Source organism: Doryrhamphus excisus, chromosome 7, assembly GCF_030265055.1.
Source record: "Doryrhamphus excisus isolate RoL2022-K1 chromosome 7, RoL_Dexc_1.0, whole genome shotgun sequence".
Taxonomy (NCBI): Eukaryota; Metazoa; Chordata; class Actinopteri; order Syngnathiformes; family Syngnathidae; genus Doryrhamphus; species Doryrhamphus excisus.
In genome coordinates this window covers 15,027,368-15,044,977 of record NC_080472.1, presented here as the reverse complement: position 1 = coordinate 15,044,977, position 17,610 = coordinate 15,027,368, and the positions used below count along the sequence as shown (strand labels likewise).

At 41.4% G+C, this 17,610-nt stretch overlaps 1 protein-coding gene across 3 annotated transcripts in view; it reads left to right on the top strand.

The window, feature by feature from the left end:
• LOC131131869 (synapsin-3-like) overlaps nt 1–17,610 on the top strand; it is an 81,172-nt gene that overhangs the window by 47,286 nt on the left and 16,276 nt on the right. Inside the window, exons 7-14 of one of the 3 annotated variants that reach the window (XM_058076852.1) lie at nt 2,897–2,959; nt 4,093–4,235; nt 4,396–4,470; nt 4,624–4,726; nt 8,923–9,054; nt 9,158–9,176; nt 9,253–9,409; nt 9,978–15,351. In XM_058076852.1, coding sequence (XP_057932835.1) covers nt 2,897–2,959; nt 4,093–4,235; nt 4,396–4,470; nt 4,624–4,726; nt 8,923–9,054; nt 9,158–9,176; nt 9,253–9,409; nt 9,978–10,101 — 816 coding nt within the window. In that variant the 3' untranslated portion in view covers nt 10,102–15,351. Of the gene's footprint in view, nt 1–2,896; nt 2,960–4,092; nt 4,236–4,395; nt 4,471–4,623; nt 4,727–8,922; nt 9,055–9,157; nt 9,177–9,252; nt 9,425–9,977; nt 15,352–17,610 lie in introns of those variants that run through there. The other 2 variants (XM_058076855.1, XM_058076853.1) reach the window with 2 other exon arrangements.

The window sequence follows — 17,610 nt, the reverse complement described above, 5'->3', positions numbered from 1 at the left end:
TAATAGACAATGCAGTTTCATCATGTAATTCATCGCACAGGCTCTAAAATGAGATAAGATATACAGTAGCCATTGCTGAGTAAACCCCTCCAGCAGAGAAGGTGACGCTGCATGTTTTTGCGGCTTGTGAATCAATGAGGAAACACTCTAAGGTGGGGCAGAGGATGTGGTTGTCTCTTGTCGGCGTCTTCCACTTGTGCCGTCATTGCCATGCACGTGGGAATGACTGGAAGGAGCATGTTCAGACAGAGTGGGCGGCTGTGGCCCCCATCCACCCAAGCCCTCTCTTTTCTTCACAGACAAACAGCCGCACCTTGCTGCTACTGAGTACTTCTCAGACACGTGCTAAAACTCCGGTGTATGAAACGCATTCCCGCATTTTCACCCATTAGTCAATATCAGTGGTGGGAGTAAATGCTTTAAAAATAACAACTGGTTTACAGTAACTGGTTAACTAATCAATTGCTATTGCAAATGTTATAATGCTGTTACCAGTACTGGTGAAATATGGCACAGCTTTATACGACCAGGCTTGTTTAGCGAGGCACAGAATTACACAAATTTTAGCACTTTATGTTGACAATTTGCATAGACCCCAAAATGTTTTGAAGAGTGATAAGATGAATGACAATTAATTGCAAAGTCCATCTTTGACGTGAAAATGAATTTCACCCCCCCCCCCCCCCCCAAATAAATTCCACTACATTTCAGCCCTGCCACAAAAGGACCTGCTGACATAATGTTAGTGATTCTCTGGTGAAAGGCTGGAGATGACTCTGTCCTCCTGTTTGAGTAAGAATAACAGACTGGAAGTTTTAAAAAGGAGGGTGATGCTTCATATTTAATTTTTTTCTACTTGCAAAGAAACACATGCAGTATGAATTCATAAATAGAATACTTAACACAAAGTCTGGGGTGGGATTAGGCATTGTCACATGCTCAGAAAGTGGACAAATGCCAACAAATTTTGGCCGCATGTTTGATAAAAGCCAGGGGTGTCCAAATTGCAGCCCAGGAGCCATTTGTGGCCCACATTTGTTAGTTTTTTTTATTGTCCGACAGCACCTTCTATAAATATAAACAGCAAAAACTGAAAAATCAGCAGTAACTTTACAAGAATAAAGTAAGAATATTAAGAGAAAAAAGTAATAATCTAACCAGAAAAAGTTGTCATTTGCAGTTTCTTCTTGAAATACATAACTCTTTAGCATATCTACATGTGTTGGTTTAGAAAATATCAAAGTGGCCCTTACATCCTTTCATTTTTGAGTATGTGGCCTTCTCAGCCATTTGGCTGTCGTGACACTCATGAATAAAAAAAAAAAAGATTGCTACATTGTTTTGGACGTATTGAAAATCTTTTGCAGTATTAGAAGTGACTATTGCTGCAGTAGACACAAACTTTGCATCAACTGTTATTGTGTCATATGATGATTTCATACAGTTCCCTGGTAAAGCTCATTGCGTAATCATTCCTGAGCACACTTGCCCTTCCCTTCTGTTTTTGGCCTGTGTAAAGGTGATAATAGAGGCAGTAGGAGTACACTTTGTTTTGGCTTCATGTTAGGCAGTCGGTCCTCACACTGTTTTGACCCTCTTCTTGCACTCCACCTAGCTGAGTAACACAAGGGTGTGCAATCCTGATTGGGTGACAGATTGCAGCTGTCTGGGTGTTTTTATCACATTTAGTCACTGAATGTGTAAATTGAAGGCTTCACCTGCAGATCAGATAATTTAACTGTAGCATGCAAGCAAGATGCGTCGCCCTTTCTTCAAATAAACAGCAGATGATTGCATTCAATTGCTCAGCGCAAAGTAATCTTGCAATGCCGCCGACTGTTTACTTCACACACCGGCGGGTAAGGTTCTTTGCAGACTGGAAAAGTCCCCTTTAGATTATAGTCCCATTTACAATAATGTCTGATGCACCAAGGGGCGTGTTAAAACCACAGCCAAGACGGTTGAAGTAATCTGTTGATGTTTCATCCACTTCAGTTCTACAAACTATGAGAAACAACATGTTTGCGGCCTGCCTCGTTTGTCCAAACCCATCCCAGTGAGCTGCGGTCTTCCACTGGGCTTCCCAGAACCCTTACTTCTTTATTGTGTGTATAAAGCAAAAGTTTAGGCTGATGCCATGAGACTCGGTGCTACGTCTTTGCTTGCAAGGTTACATTTGTGGACACTATGTCGCTTCAGTTAAGGAAATATTTTTCCTTTCTATGTGGTTGACGCCACCAACGTTATATTTAAAATGCCAAACGTTTCTAGGGAACAGGACATTTTCTTCCCACTTGTTCATAGTTTGGCATTGCTTTCTTCCACTGTGACATTGGAATGGTGACCTTATTATCAGTGGACATACTGTACTCTATGCACGTTAACATTTAACCTCTGTTGGAGGCTCAGGAATTGCAGCAATATACGTACAAAGGCATCCCAAAATAATGTGACCTCAATTGAAATACTACCCTACATACTGAAAAGTGATATTTTGTAGATATGCTAAGAAATCATATATATTTCATGAAAAGATTGAATCTCAGCTTTGTGATAAACATGGAAAAAGTGATTAGACCACACTTGTTTTTTCAGTTTCTTGATCATTTTAATGCCTGGTACCTTTATTTAGACAAATATAATGATGATAACAAAAACAGCTCGTACGATTTAACATTTTCGGATGTACACTGCTAGCTGCTGTAAAAACATAAGTAATTTTGGTTATTATCATGAAAACCATGACATTTTCTCGATATCAGCTCTTTAATTAAAATGATATCTAGAAAATGATTAGAAATCAAATGACTGTATCATCATTCTAATGACATATGAATAGGAAATAATAGTGTGTATATGTGTGCTCAGACTAATCAAACAACACATTGTCCTGCAGGTTACAACCCCTTCCTATCCTGTGGTGGTGAAGATGGGTCATGCTCACTCAGGCATGGGGAAGGTGAGTTAAATACACACACAAAATGCCCCATGTGTCACTGAATGTGATGACTAGCTCCATTTATCTTAACATGCTTTCTCACACGTCTGCAAATGAGTGGTCTTTCCGTGGCAGAATAATGCGAGGAAGGCCAAACCTCATCCTATTCCATCCTCACATACGATATAGAATATTGCATGATGAAAACTGTAATCAGTGTCTCTCTTACCATGATATTGTATCCTCATGTCGGGGGGACACTTCCCATGTGCCTTTTGCCTCCGTCTGTCTGGATGGGCTGGGCTTCCTTTTTCAGGAGCCAGACAGTGTATAGAATTTCCCATATAGGTCTTGTAAGGACTATGGTGGGCCCTTGTACAACCGAGACCTCCTTTGACCCCTTGAGACCTCACTGAGCTCTGAGAACAAACAAGAACATGTGGGATGCAGCTGCTGTTGATGTTTGCTTTTTTTGAACCAGGAACGCTTTAGTGAGCGTAAAGAATAACATGGCGAACAAAACAGGTTTTTATAGACGCAAAATTAAGGCTATGTCCACACAAATATAGATTCTCAAAACAGTATGATTTATTCATATTTTTCAAAACCGTGGGAGATTGAAGCCTTGAAATTAGAACCGTGAAGTGGCGAGGGACGCCTGTATTACGTTTAGTTTCAGTCTGTTTATAAAAAGTGGATAAAAGTGCATCTTGAAGACACACATGCTGATACGTGCTGGAAGATACAGACGTGCTCCCAGGAGCATAAACTGTCTGAATGCCACCATCAATACGAGATTTTGGGCAGCACACTTTCAGTTCTCTTGATACTTATTTCAAATAGTTGAAAAATACTATAATATAGTAGCTTTTAAAGTGTGTGGAAAGTGCAGTGAGGAAGGTTATTATTTGGGTTTTACATTATCTGCATAAGCTCTTGTGTCACGGTGTTACCATGATGTCATTTCCCCAAACATTTAGTTTCTTAATGGGCACAAAGTGACGTAGTTCAAAGCCACCCCTGCGCAAATGTTTCCAACTTAGGACCTTTTATTATCCCACCTTGTGTACAAGTGTGAACTTCCTGTGCGATTCCAGCAGAGCGCTACCAGCTCTTGAGTGCGTGCTTTCTAATTAGTGATGTCTGGCCTGCAGATCAAAGTTGAAAATCAGCAGGACTTCCAGGACATCACCAGCGTGGTGGCGCTGGCCGGGACCTATGCTACCACTGAGCCCTACGTCCAGTCCAAGTATGACATCCGCATCCAGAAGATCGGCAACAACTACAAGGCTTACATGTAAGAAGAACATGCTGAAGCCTTGTTTGTATGCATTTGGGAAACAATGCTTGTGCTCTTATCTCCATTTCCTCACGTCCTCATTATTTTCCGAAGTTGCAAGTGAGTCAGTGTGAAAGCATTGCTGCAATTAAATGGTGTTTTTCTTCTTGATTTTAAGGAGAACCTCAATTTCTGGAAACTGGAAGGCCAACACAGGTTCGGCCATGTTGGAGCAGATTGCCATGACTGACAGGTGAACCTGAATAAACCTTACAAATATAAATAAGCATTCTTCGTCACTCCAAATCACAATGGAAACCCCCTTGGAGAGTGAGTGTGTGTGTATTGTTGCGTTATATTGTGTTTCTTCTGCAACCGTTTATCAGTAAGTGTCATTGTGTCCTAGATACCGACTGTGGGTGGATTCCTGCGCCGAGATGTTTGGTGGCCTTGACATTTGTGCTGTGAAGGCCGTCCACGGAAAAGATGGCAATGACTACATCATTGAGGTCAGTCACGGTGAGGTTAAATAGTGGTGAGTGGATGAAGCAGTCACCTGTTGAGTTGGAATGAAAAGTGGTCAACGGATGGTTTGGTGTAAATAAGGGGACTGTAGAGCCACACTTGGTGGCATTTGTTTATCAAAACCTTGAAGCAATGATTATTCGGCAGCCCAAACATGCTTCTCACTCAGAATCACATGTACCGTCATCGCTCGTTTATTACAGTTAATTGGTTCCAGCACTGAATTTCCACAAAGTAGGATTACATTTTGGTAAATGGAATATTTTTGTAATTATGGTATAGAAAACCATATGGTTTTTTTATTATTAGAGCCCCCTAGACATAAAATAACACCACTATAGATAGATAGTTAGACTTTCTTTATTGTCATTGCACAATATCACAGCAGTGAAATTGCCAACGAAATGTCGTTGCTTGGCTCCCGCATAATAATACATAATAATAAAAATGTGGAGCCACCCTCGGCCATCTCTGTGTGGAGTTTGCATGTTCTCCCCGTGCATGCGTGGGTTTTCTCCGGGTACTCCGGTTTCCTCCCACATTCCAAAAACATGCTAGGTTAATTGGCCACTCCAAATTGTCCATAGGTATGAATGTGAGTGTGAATGGTTGTTTGTCTATATGTGCCCTGTGATTGGCTGGCGACCAGTCCAGGATGTACCCCGCCTCTTGCCCGAAGACAGCTGGGATAGGCTCCAGCACCCCCGCGACCCTTGTGAGGAAAAGCGGTAGAAAATGAATGAATGAATGAATGAATAATGTGGAGAATAAATAGATGACATCAAATATGAACAATGTACAGCGTAAACAGTAATTTGGACAAATAATTTAAATAATTTTGAATAAATACCGCTTATCCTCACGAGGGTCATGGGTGGTGCTGGAGCCTATCCCAGCTGTCTTTGTGCGAGAGGCGGGGGACACCCTGGAATATGTCGCCAGCCAATCACAGGGCACATATAGACAAACAACCATTCACACTCACATTCATACCTATGGACAATTTGGAGTCGGCAATTAACCTAGCATGTTTTTGGAATGTGGGAGGAAACCGGAGTACCCGGAGAAAACCCACGCATGCACGGGGAGAACATGCAAACTCCACACAGAGATATACATACTGTACTGTCAGTAGCACAAGGTACAACAAGATAAAGGAGAAAAAAATTCCGTAATTCTGTATTTTATCACTTTCTCCAAAAAAAGTGAAGCATGGGATGATAGAAAAACGGGAAATCTAAAAAAGGCAGCTGAAAAAAGCAAGGAAATGTGAGGGAGGATCATACTCTGGAGAGCAGCAGCAGACAAACGGCTATAGTATCTGTGCTGTAATTGTTTTTAGAACAGCCGCTTACGTCTTCACATCTACGGAAACAGGCTGATGTGAGACGTCTGACATGCCCATATTTAGTCTTGACAGCATGACATCACATTTTTCACTATCTCCACACTGGATGAGGTCAACAGCGAGAGCGTTTAGCCTCGCCCTCTCGTATTAACGCTCAACTATTTTGGGAAATATCCAGCAGTTCCCCCGAGACGTGCCGTCTTGGAGCTGCACTGAGAAAGTCAGTGACACAATATAAACTATGTTCTTCCCCCTCTTCCGCCTCTTTAACCTCTCTTTATCTGTCTCAGCCTTTCAGCATGATGGAATTTAATTTAGCGTGGCAGGCAACATCCGTCCGTCCATCATGGGCAGGGAATCTGTTTTTTGTGCCTGACTAAGACATCAGTCATGACACTTCTTTGTGGTTAAAGTGCTTTCAGGCATTTTATTAAACATTTCAGATGATATTAACATGGTTTGGAAAATGTCATAGCAGGTCTTTTCCATTGGAGTCTCTGGAAAAAAATATATACGGAAGATTCCTGGTATTTGCGGCCGTGTGTTCCGAGACACTCAACAAAAATCCTGAATAATTGACTATTTTTCATATGGAGAAACCAATTAAACTAGCATGTTTTTGGAATGTGGGAGGAAACCAGAGTACCTGTACAAAACTGACTCATGCACAGGAGAGAACATACAAACTCCACACAGAGATGCCTAAGCGGACAATCGAACCCAGGTCCTCCACGCTAACCAGTCGCCTACCGTGCGGCTTCACTTTGTAATGGTTCTTTTAACTTTTTTGGTGTCGTGAGTACTGTTAATACGTTGTTCTACAGCACTATTTGTGCTGTTTTGCCCATTTTCATGCAGCATCAATCAAAACTGAACATTCATATCACTTATGGGAATACATAAAAGAAAATAACTATCAATATTAACCACTCATTTGAGACACTGACTCACTACTGTAGCCAGAGAGCGTACTCAGGGTAAAAAGGTGACCAGCGTTTTTCCTATGAATGTTTTTTATTTTCATGCAAGAGCGCGTAATTCCGTCCATCAAGCCAGCAAGTATCGTGCCTGCACAACATACTTCCCGTTGCGCTTAGTGAACTTTCCCATGCAGCAGGCTACATTGTCCAGACAGAACAGCTCAATTAAAAAGAGAAGAATAACACCCCTGTGCTCCAATGCTGAAAAGGCCAGTGGCGAGCTGCAGTCTTGCGCTGGATGACTTTGTATCCTAATAAATCAGCAGGGTGGATCCTGGCTATGCCTGCCACCGCACGCCATTTGAAGTGGGGGGCCTGGCGGTCGTTCTCCGGGCCTCTGCTCAGTTCCCGTGTGGTCATGACTCAACTGGCCAAAACATCATGCCACACCCCACAGTGCCGCCAAATCCCTGCCAAGTAGAGGCCTGGGTACAGAGGAAAATAGGGATTAAAAGGGGCTCGGCACAATTGCAAATTGAGGTGTTCCTGATCACTGACTTGCAACAATACCAGTGATGCTTTGCTTTTATTGTTAGTGTGCCTCATACTAAAGTCAGTACACCCCTCGCTTTTCATCAACCGTTGTATTATAGCTTCTCCAGGCACAATATTGAAGACTACCACTCCATCACCTTCAGCAAGGCACTCATCTTGGAGGTGTGTTTGGGCTCAATCATGTTGGAAAACTGCCATGTGGACCAGTTTCCCAAGATGACACATGTACTGCTCCCTAGTGAACTCCCTAGTACTGGCAGCATTCATGCAGCTTCAGACCATGACACTGCAACCACCATGCTTGATTTGGAGGCACAACATCATTATCTTGGGCCGCACGGTGATTGAGTGGTTAGCATGTTGCCCACACAGTCAGGAGACTGGGAAGACCTGGGTTTGATTCTCGACTTGGGCATAGTTGGTGAAGTTTGCATGTTCTCCACGTGCGTGAGAATTCCAAAAACATGTTAGGTTCATTGGCGACTCTAAATTGTCCATGCGATAGGCTGGCGACCCCACTCCGGGGTGTACCGCCCAAAGACAGCTGGCATAGGCTCCAGCATACACTCGCGCCCCTGAGGATAAGAGGCATAGGAAATGGATGGATAAAAGTAGCGGAACACCTGGCAAAGAATTAGCATAAATCTTCAATGAAAGCTTTCCTGCTGCTTAATAGGACATGCATGGGATTGATTGTCATAGCAACAGCAGGTCACTCACTCTCCAAAATCTTTCTTCCCACATTTGACTGGCTTGTATTGAGTACCATTGGGGCGGGCTGCTGAGTGAAAAGTTTGTGTACATGTTGTATTCTTAGTGCTGTATATTCAGGGCATCTACTTGTACATCCAAAGCAGCAGCCACACTCCTTGTGTGCATGTTTATTTTGATACTTGAGGACGATCGGTCTCAGTGGTTTACCAGTACACGTGTACGTGCATGTGAGCTATCATGGCCTGTGCCCATGCAAGGCATACCAAGTGCAGCATGTGGAAATTTGCTGTCCTTATTTGCAGTTGATGGTGGCACAGAGATATCATATTTAAAAAAAATAATAATATTGATTGAATGCAGGGTTTCTCTCAACAACTTAGATGTCTTGTTAAGATGTTATTTGTGTAAATCAGAGGTGACTGAGATTAATGAAGAAAAGTAAGGGATAAGAGTGGTTGTTGCAGGTTTAATAATTAATGAAGGAAAATGCACAAAACAAGCGCACGTGTGCTTGTCATGAGTGATAATAACCCATAAGATTCCATCTGCTGACTGGAAATAAAACTCCAGTGTCATGATGCAACACTGCCATCTAGTGGAGAAAGCCTGGAGGTTGTTGATTTGACTGTTTTGGGCTGTGTAGGTGATGGACAGCTCCATGCCTCTGATTGGGGAACATGTGGAGGAAGATAAGCAACTGATCACAGAGCTGGTCCTCCATAAGATGGCGCAGCTGCTTCTGGGACTTTCCACACCACCGCCATCTTCAGTCAAGGTCAAATACAGCTTGATACAAGCTTTTCAGTACTTTGCTACTGCATGTGTTGACATTATATAATATATATTATAATTCATGCCGAATTTCTTTCTGTCTACAGACCACACAGCCCAGACGAGGTGGGGAACGCTCTGTTTATGTAACAATATTTTGCATTTGCATGTTTTATCTTATCTGTGTACATTTGCACTACAGGTGGACACCGCTCTGGCTCTGCCTCCCCTTCCCAGTCAGCCCACGGTTCTCCACAGCGAGCCCGGTCCGCCACCACTTCACCGAGCCAGGCCTTTCAACCTGGGCCTATCCCTGACACTTCTGGACCTGCAGCTCAGAAACAGTCTCCTCAACTCAAGTAAGACGCTTCCATGTACGTAAACTATACACACAAGAAAAGGTTATGGCCAATCTGTTGCCCCTGAAAATACCTTTTGGTTGATGGTGGCCATGTTTTTCAACCAATCTTACTCAAACCTTTCCAGATGTGTGCTTGTCAGTGCCCTGACGGTGTATACCAAATTTTGTGGTTATACAACTAAACACCTTAAAGTTACAGCGGGTGTTTTTCAGACCCGGTTGGCTCTGTGAGAAATTTCAGGGCAATCCAACCTATGGGGTTTTTTATAACAGCGCCATCCTGTGGTGTATTTGTCAAAATATAATAGCACAGGCAACACAATGGGGTGAATGTTTTTCTAAATGTTCACCCTTTCAGGGTGCAGGGTGCAGCGGTTCAGTTTTTCTTTGTCACCATAACACGGAACAAAGATGTGGATGTTTTGTTCAGGTAGCTTAACGTACATAGACATACACTGAACTGGAAGTTGTCGCTGAAAGGAGGAAACATAAAAATCCATCAGTCCATCAACTGATCGCAGACACCAATCTAAGACGACTAAATCACTGTTCCGTTTACCGCACAGCAAATCGCAGTCGCTGACCAACACCTTCACAGAGACTTTACGAGGCAACGTGACAGACGACGAGGCCAAAGCAGAGACCATCCGCAGTCTCCGGCAGTCTTTCGCCAGCCTCTTCTCTGACTGAGACCCTCCTTCTTCTTCATCCTTTCTGCTTCCTGTCAATCTGCTGAGGAGTCTCCCTGCTTCATCTTCTGGTTTCCTTCCGTCTTCTGTCACTTTTGTGAATAACTGCTTCTCCTTGCACCTTCGCTACTAGAAAGGCTTCTTCAACACTTTTTATGTTAGTGTGAGCACAACAGTCAAACCACTTCTATTTCTCTTCATTTCAAAGGAAAACTGCAATTTTTTTAGTTTTTTTGCCCATCATCCACAATCCTTACTTGAAACATGAAGGTACATTTCAGTGTGTTCTAAAGAGAGAAAAACAGTAGGCCTGAAAGAGCTAACAATGCACCTAATGGGACACACTTATTAAACCCTCGAAAAAACCTCCACCGTCATGAAAATGTTGAGCTTGCCAAGCCGTGTTGACCCAAAAAATATAAAAGTGGAAAAGATGCCCCAGACAAGCATGACCAGACGGACAACTATATATCGCATACATGGAGCATATAGTACATGTATACAACAAATCATGGAATGTGGGCTAATACTTTACAGGTAATTTTGTTGTCTATTTGCATTTGTTCATATACCTGTTCTTGTTTCCCAGTCACTGGTATCCCATTGCATTGTTTTGGAGTGCTGTTACCTCTCAGTCGTTCTTGGCATGAGGCGCTGTGTCACTACTCCAGAAAAGTAGTTCTTCGTATTACCTGTTATAACAATAACATTCATTCATTCCTTCATTTTCTACCGCTTATCCTCAACGAGGGTTGCTGGAGCCTATCCCAGCTGTCTTCGGGCGAGAGGCGGGGTACACCCTGGACTGGTCCCCAGCCAATCACAGGGCACATATAGACAAACAACCATTCACACTCACATTCATACCTATGGACAATTTGGAGTCGCCAATTAACCTAGCATGTTTTTAGAATGATGTGGGAGGAAACCGGAGTACTTGGAGAAAACCCACGCATGCATGGGGAGAACATGCAAACTCCACACAGAGATGGCCGAGGGTGCTCGGGGCTCCTAGCTGTGAGGCCTGCGCGCTAACCACTCGCAGCCGTGCAGCCCATCACAATAACAATGTGGTTTATATACAGGTTAGTCAGATGCATTAGCTCCCACATGCTAGCTGTTTTTATCTCTTTCGAAAAACACACAGAAAAGGGAAAGATGTGTTGTCATGTTTCAAGTAAGGATTGTGGATGATGGGCAACATTCCCAAAAAAGTGCAGTTTTGTGTTGACCACCTTTTCCGTGCCTGCTTTTCTCTTCATGCCATATGAAAATATTCTTGACATAAAATCAAACATGAAACATATCAAATTCTCCTGCAAATGATCTCCTCCATGCCGTATTTGCGAATTTTTTTTCACTTATCATTTAGTGAATCATCAATCCCGATGCTAATCAATTCAGTATTTGCAGTTTGCTTGGCCTTTCTAGTGGTGAATTATTCCAGTCACATATCATAATCCAGCTTGATCTACTTGATATTTAATTAATAAGCCTTCAATAAATGTACTTTTTTTTCTTTGTCTCACTTAGTGAAAGTGCTTACGCTCCCACGTTTAGTCATTACAGTGTCTGTGAAGCAACCGCTCTTAAAGGTTTGCAGCTGTCCATGGCAATATTATTCCAAGAGAAGTGCATAAAAGCACATGGCTCACCAGCGTATTTGCCAGCTACTCACACATTGGCTTAAGCAGCGACTCCTCCACCAAAGTGCTTTTTAAGCCAATTAAAAATAAGTCTGCAGCACGCTGCGTCAAGAGCGAAATCGCACAGCTTGTCGACCTTTGAACTGAGTGATTTCACAAAGGTGCAAATGCTCTTCTGGCTTCTGGCCATCGTCTTCCGTGACAGCAAAGTTGTTGTTTTAGTTTTCTTGCTGTTTAGTGCTTTGTGAATAACACGCTGCCATCCAGGGCAATTTATGGTGTTAAGTTACAGCTGCGTGCAAACAATAGCCCCCAAGTCCGCACCCTCCCCAAAAAAGAATACATTGTATTATTGTATTTGGGTTTTTGTTTGCACTGTTTGTGTCCAAATGTTGTCAAATTGAATATAAATAGTTGTAATGCATGAAACTGTACAAAAGTGTGGGTGCGGGTGGTATTAAGTGTAAACAATTACAAATAGTATGGCCCTTATTTGCAATAATTAACTTTTTAGGCTATTTTAATTTGTTCACCATGAAGCCTAATGCTGTGACTACAAAAAAAGCTAACCTTATTCGAGTTGTTTCACATTTAACATGAGAATGTTTCTAGCTAACTAAGCTAACTACAGACAGCTGAGCACACTGACTGGAAGTTGTGGAAAATTTGCCGAATTTTTGTATAAACTATCAAATTAATATTTATTAATATTTATATTTATGCTATGATACTTTCCCCCCACCGTTTCCAGCCTGTATGCTAAGCTATGCTAACTAGAAAAACTGTACATAGCACGCGTTAACGTCAACCACAGCAGTAAAATTGAGAAAAGATAACAAGAATAATTACAGACGATTCCATTCCATTTCCTTTAGCACTGTGTCAAAAGGGACCAAAATAAGGTTTAAAAAGTATATTGTTTTGTCCTTGGCCTAAAACACCAGTGTGAAAAGCCATAAGCAAATTATCAGGATGCGCCGCGCAATAATCGCTCACTTGTCAACTGACATATCCACTTAGATCATCGTGTCATGTGACTTTGACATGCGGTTCATTCTAGCGTTCCGTCAGACAGTTGTTTTTCTCTGTCAAAGCAAGAAAAAAAAGTAAATGTCATTCTAACGTAATGTTTTTAATTTGACTAAATTGAAACAGACCTCCATTGTTTCCAAACTACCTCAAGTTATGCAGAAAATGACTTTAGTGTGGTTGACACTGGGACACTAAGATCTGCGTACTACGAGTGAGAAGACATGTACTCGACATTTAATGTCTGTGGCGTCAAAACCCGAGTTTAAAGTTACCTGGCTGCAATGGAACTCACCCTTAAGGGGATTATCAGCATCCCAATTGCTGTCAAGACCATTCAGACACTTTAAGAGCAAAGATTGTTTTCTTTAAGAATTGACAATGGAAAATGTCATTAGTTTCTTTTATTCTGTATATCATTTACAAAAAAAAAGAATACGTGTTTTTTCCTTTATTACCGTAAATAAACATGAACTTTATGTGAAATGGCAACCAACCTTATTTTCTCGTTAAAATGTCAGCACCAAACTCTGCTTAACATTTACTCTACATTACAGCTAATGAGTCCAGTACTTCCTGTTTTGTTTCATGCAGCCATTTTCGGCAGACATCTAGCTCGGTCTGAAATAACTATTGGAAAACAAACGATTGGAAACAATTTGAGCCGTGATGGTAATGGTAATGATTGGCAGTTGTGTCGACCAATTAGAGCTTTTAAAAATGTGTGCATCCTTTTAACCTGTCCTCTTTGGACAAAGGCAATACACTTTTTATGTTCCAAAGTTTTATTGTGAAAGGTATGAAATATGCAGCCACAGAGACTTAAGTTGAAATCGTTGCGACTGTCACTGTTGAGTTACACAATATTCCCGCCACTGTGTCCCCTCCCTCTCTGGTGGATGGTATGAAATGGTACTTTAGGTGTTCTTCTTCTGTATATTGTTGTAAATGTGGCATGAATCCTACTTGTGTGCCTCAGGTGTGAACATTCGGTCGTCATGTAATTTTTTTTTTAATGTCCGGCTGCTTATTTGTGAGTGGAATGCATCTCGTATGTTTCTGCAATTTATCAGTATTCTGTACAGTTTGGTCCAGATTTCTGTTATTAAAAGTGAGACCTTTTACTACACCTTGGCTGTGGGTCATCCAGAGAACTATACTGATTTAAAATGTTATGTTCTCCATGTATGGTCACTCTTTTAAAAGCCACACATACCATACTGAGAATAATAAAACCACTTCGTCTACTGTATTTTATTCCTCCTGGCATGAAGCATGGGGTGTCGGGCTGCAGGCCGTACAACCCTGCGGGACTCCTTTCATGTGCGTCACCTCAAGCTGTGAAATAAACTCTGAGGAGCGCTAAAATGTTGTAGGGGTAATAAAAAAAAACACATTCAGCCTGCGCACAATATTCCATTTTCAAACTATGACTTCATCTCTGCAGCCATTTGTGAGGCAATGACACGTCTGGCTGCCGACAAACATGAGGTAACACTGCACAATGTTATGAGATCATACTCTTATTGACAGGTATTGATTTGACCACAGCTTTCTACTGATTTGGTCTCAAATCGTAAAGCCAAATTGATTTTATAAATTGATTTTCATGGTTTTGTACATTCGTTTTCTATGCCGCTTATCCTCACACCTGACATTTTTCTTTGTTTCGCTGAGATTTTTTGCCTTTTTTAAGGTGGAAAAAGTCACTAATCAGATCTGTTCTGTTCAGGTCTGATATTGTCAAGCATCATGATGGTAGCACAATGGTCTGGGGCTGCATGAGTGCCGCTGTCACTGGGGAGCTGTGGTTCATTAAGCGGAAACTTGAATTCCAGCATGTGCTGTGACATTCTAAAGCAGTGCATAACAGTTTTCCTACATTAAAACAAGCCCTAACACACCTCAGAGATGATTAAGTGCCCTTGCTGCTAAAAACAAAAATGAACGGCTTCATTGGCTGAATATAAAGACAAGACTGCCTTATTTTTTTCGCACTCTTCATCTTCTGCTTACCTCTTCAAACTTGTTTCTGCCCCATATGACACAAGTGCTGCATGCCAACCAGACCGGTTGTATTGGCGACCTGATGCTAATCTGCTACTACAGTGATCCCCCCTCCAGCCCCAGCATTGTCAAGGTTGAATGTTCTAGTCCGGACCTGCCTGCAGGCGGGCGGCACTCCTGTAAATGGGTGCAATAAACCCACAGGCGCTACCTGCACGAATGATGATTTATGATGCTGCATTCCAACACATCCTTCCTATCAAGGCATCTGGATAAAAGTACTTGCACTTTTTTCTTATTATTATGTGTTTGTTTCCATTTTATTTCTGGCCGTAAGAATGACTCGTGTTGATCCGTGATCTTTCCTGAGTGTCCGTCTAGTTATTTTGTGATGACACAATAGTTTAGAGTAGACTGATTGAAGGCATACAAGTGATGGTTGGCGTTGAATGTGTAAAGGTTGCTCATTCTGCCGCTTGTGGCGCACACTATCTTCTTCTCATACTGCCCAGACAAACACTACGTCATCATCATCATGTGAGATGAACAAGCCAATGTATCATCTAGTTCCCTAGCAACAGTCTAATGTTTTCTTCAGGATTAAAGTGAATGAAATATAATGAAATTTGTGTTTGTTTTAACTTTTGGTCACTTTTCAAGGAGAAAAACAATGTGTACCTAATTCTGTGAGTAGGGAAAAGGAAAAGCATTGGTTGTCATGGTTGTCATGGAAACTGTAATGCTTCTTTGTACACCAAGATAATAGCAAGGTTTAGCCCAATAACAGTTATTTCTTACATCCACCTATGCCTAATGCAGTGGTTCTCAATTATTTATATTATTTATCATGAAAAATTTTAATTGATAAAATGATAGGTAAATTATATTATATATAACAACAACCACACAGGCATTATTGTCACAGCAAATGCTGGAATTCATGTTTTCCTCAATGAACCGCAGCTCCCCAGCACTCATGCAGCCCCAGACCATTACACTACCACCACTATGTTTGACTGTAGGCAAAAAAAATCCTTCCTCCTTTTTAAAGTATGTTGTCCCTTACTGAGATGTGAGGGCTCTATACACATATTCGTCAACGCCGAAGTACTGTCTTGAGATTTTAAGTACTTTTATAAAATCACCAAATGTTTTGAAATAAAGTCAATTTAAACATGTTGTCAGCCACTTAGAGAAGAACTACGTGTTGTTAGTTTGAGCTGAAAAGGAGAGAGAGAGAGACCACTTTGGATCGAGTAGATGTTTACAAGGGGAACATTACCCCTCTCTGCAGGGCCTTTAGTAGTCCTCTTCTAGGAAAGTCAAATTCCATTCCTTCTGTTCTTTCCCTTCCACTGTCTCATAATGGAAAATGTCATCAAGAGGGATGCATAAAAAATAAACCACAAGAAACATCTTAAAATATTTGCACAGTTTTTTTTTTTTGCAATTTCCAATCTATCTGTCCATCATAACACTCCTGTGGTTGTTTACCAAACTGTGCCCAAATCAATATGAAGCTAATTTTATCCATGACTGCTTACCCAAACAGGATGTATGGCTAGATCAGTGTTTGCAAGTACACGGGGGAGTTATTTGCACTCGGGAGATGTTTGTTTTCCTCTGGAGATGTTAATGAGATCAGGAGAGTGATAGTCGTGTTCAGCAAACAGACATACATAGCTCACACATCCTTGTAATGTAAAGCAGCAACATTTGTAACACTGATACTGAGGACAATTGGGCGCAACATCACTTTAAGGCTCATTTAGTTAATAGTCATTATGTATTTAACTGAGCAAGGGAGGCGTCACTTGGTTGCCAAAGTTATACTAATATTGATCTAAAACTTCCATCAGTCTCACAAACTAGCAATCCCTCTTCCTCCTTTCTTGTGACGTTGGAAATGACCACTGTGTGAAGACAAACACAAGCTGAAGTCACAAACTGACACCGATGCCATTCAGTGAATGATGATCATCTTTCTAGCATCTGCCACATTATGATATATATTGCCTCTATTTTTTCTGTGCTGCAATCGAAACTGAAGTATGGCCTCTGAAACACCAAAGTCGTGATAAGAAGGATTATTATAAGAAAGCTTTTCATGGTTATCACAGGAACTTAGGTTATTGGTCATTATTGGTTGCATTTTTAGATGATGTTTATAAGCTCCAAAAGTGGGCAAAATCTCCACTTTTGAGAGAAGAAGCACTCAAAACAGTGGCTTTGTAAGCTTTTTACAACGTCATAAAGGAACAACCTTGTTCCTCATGACACCGTGATACCATGACAACCAGCCTTGTGTACGCTATACATATGTCTGCCACCTCACAGAGGTGAGGGGACATCAAGTCTTGAGCATTGATGAAATAGGGACTAACCTGGCGATTCAACGAGATAGAAATGACTTAACTTCGTAAAAAAGAGCGGTCGACTCAAAATGATATCATGCAAATGCTACCAGCGTGTTTAAACACTTCCAAATTCATGGTGTAGAAATAATGGAGTGCTCCATCTTTGATGCCATACAATAAACCGAGGGTTTCAGGATGCACGCTGATGCAATACAAAAAAAACCTTGGTGACCCCTAACATAGCCAGTAGTACATTGAAACATTTACACTGCATGTATGTAATCGGTATTGGTATCAGTGGCGGACGATTTCACTCATATTTGTTATTTTCATCCTTTGGTGATATGATGTTATCTTACAGTATATTTACATTAGGTTTAGGTTACCCAGTCTGTATCAAAGTCATAGCTAATATTCAAATAATGAGCAAATATGACCATTTATTGTGATTAATCCCACAAGCATCTTATG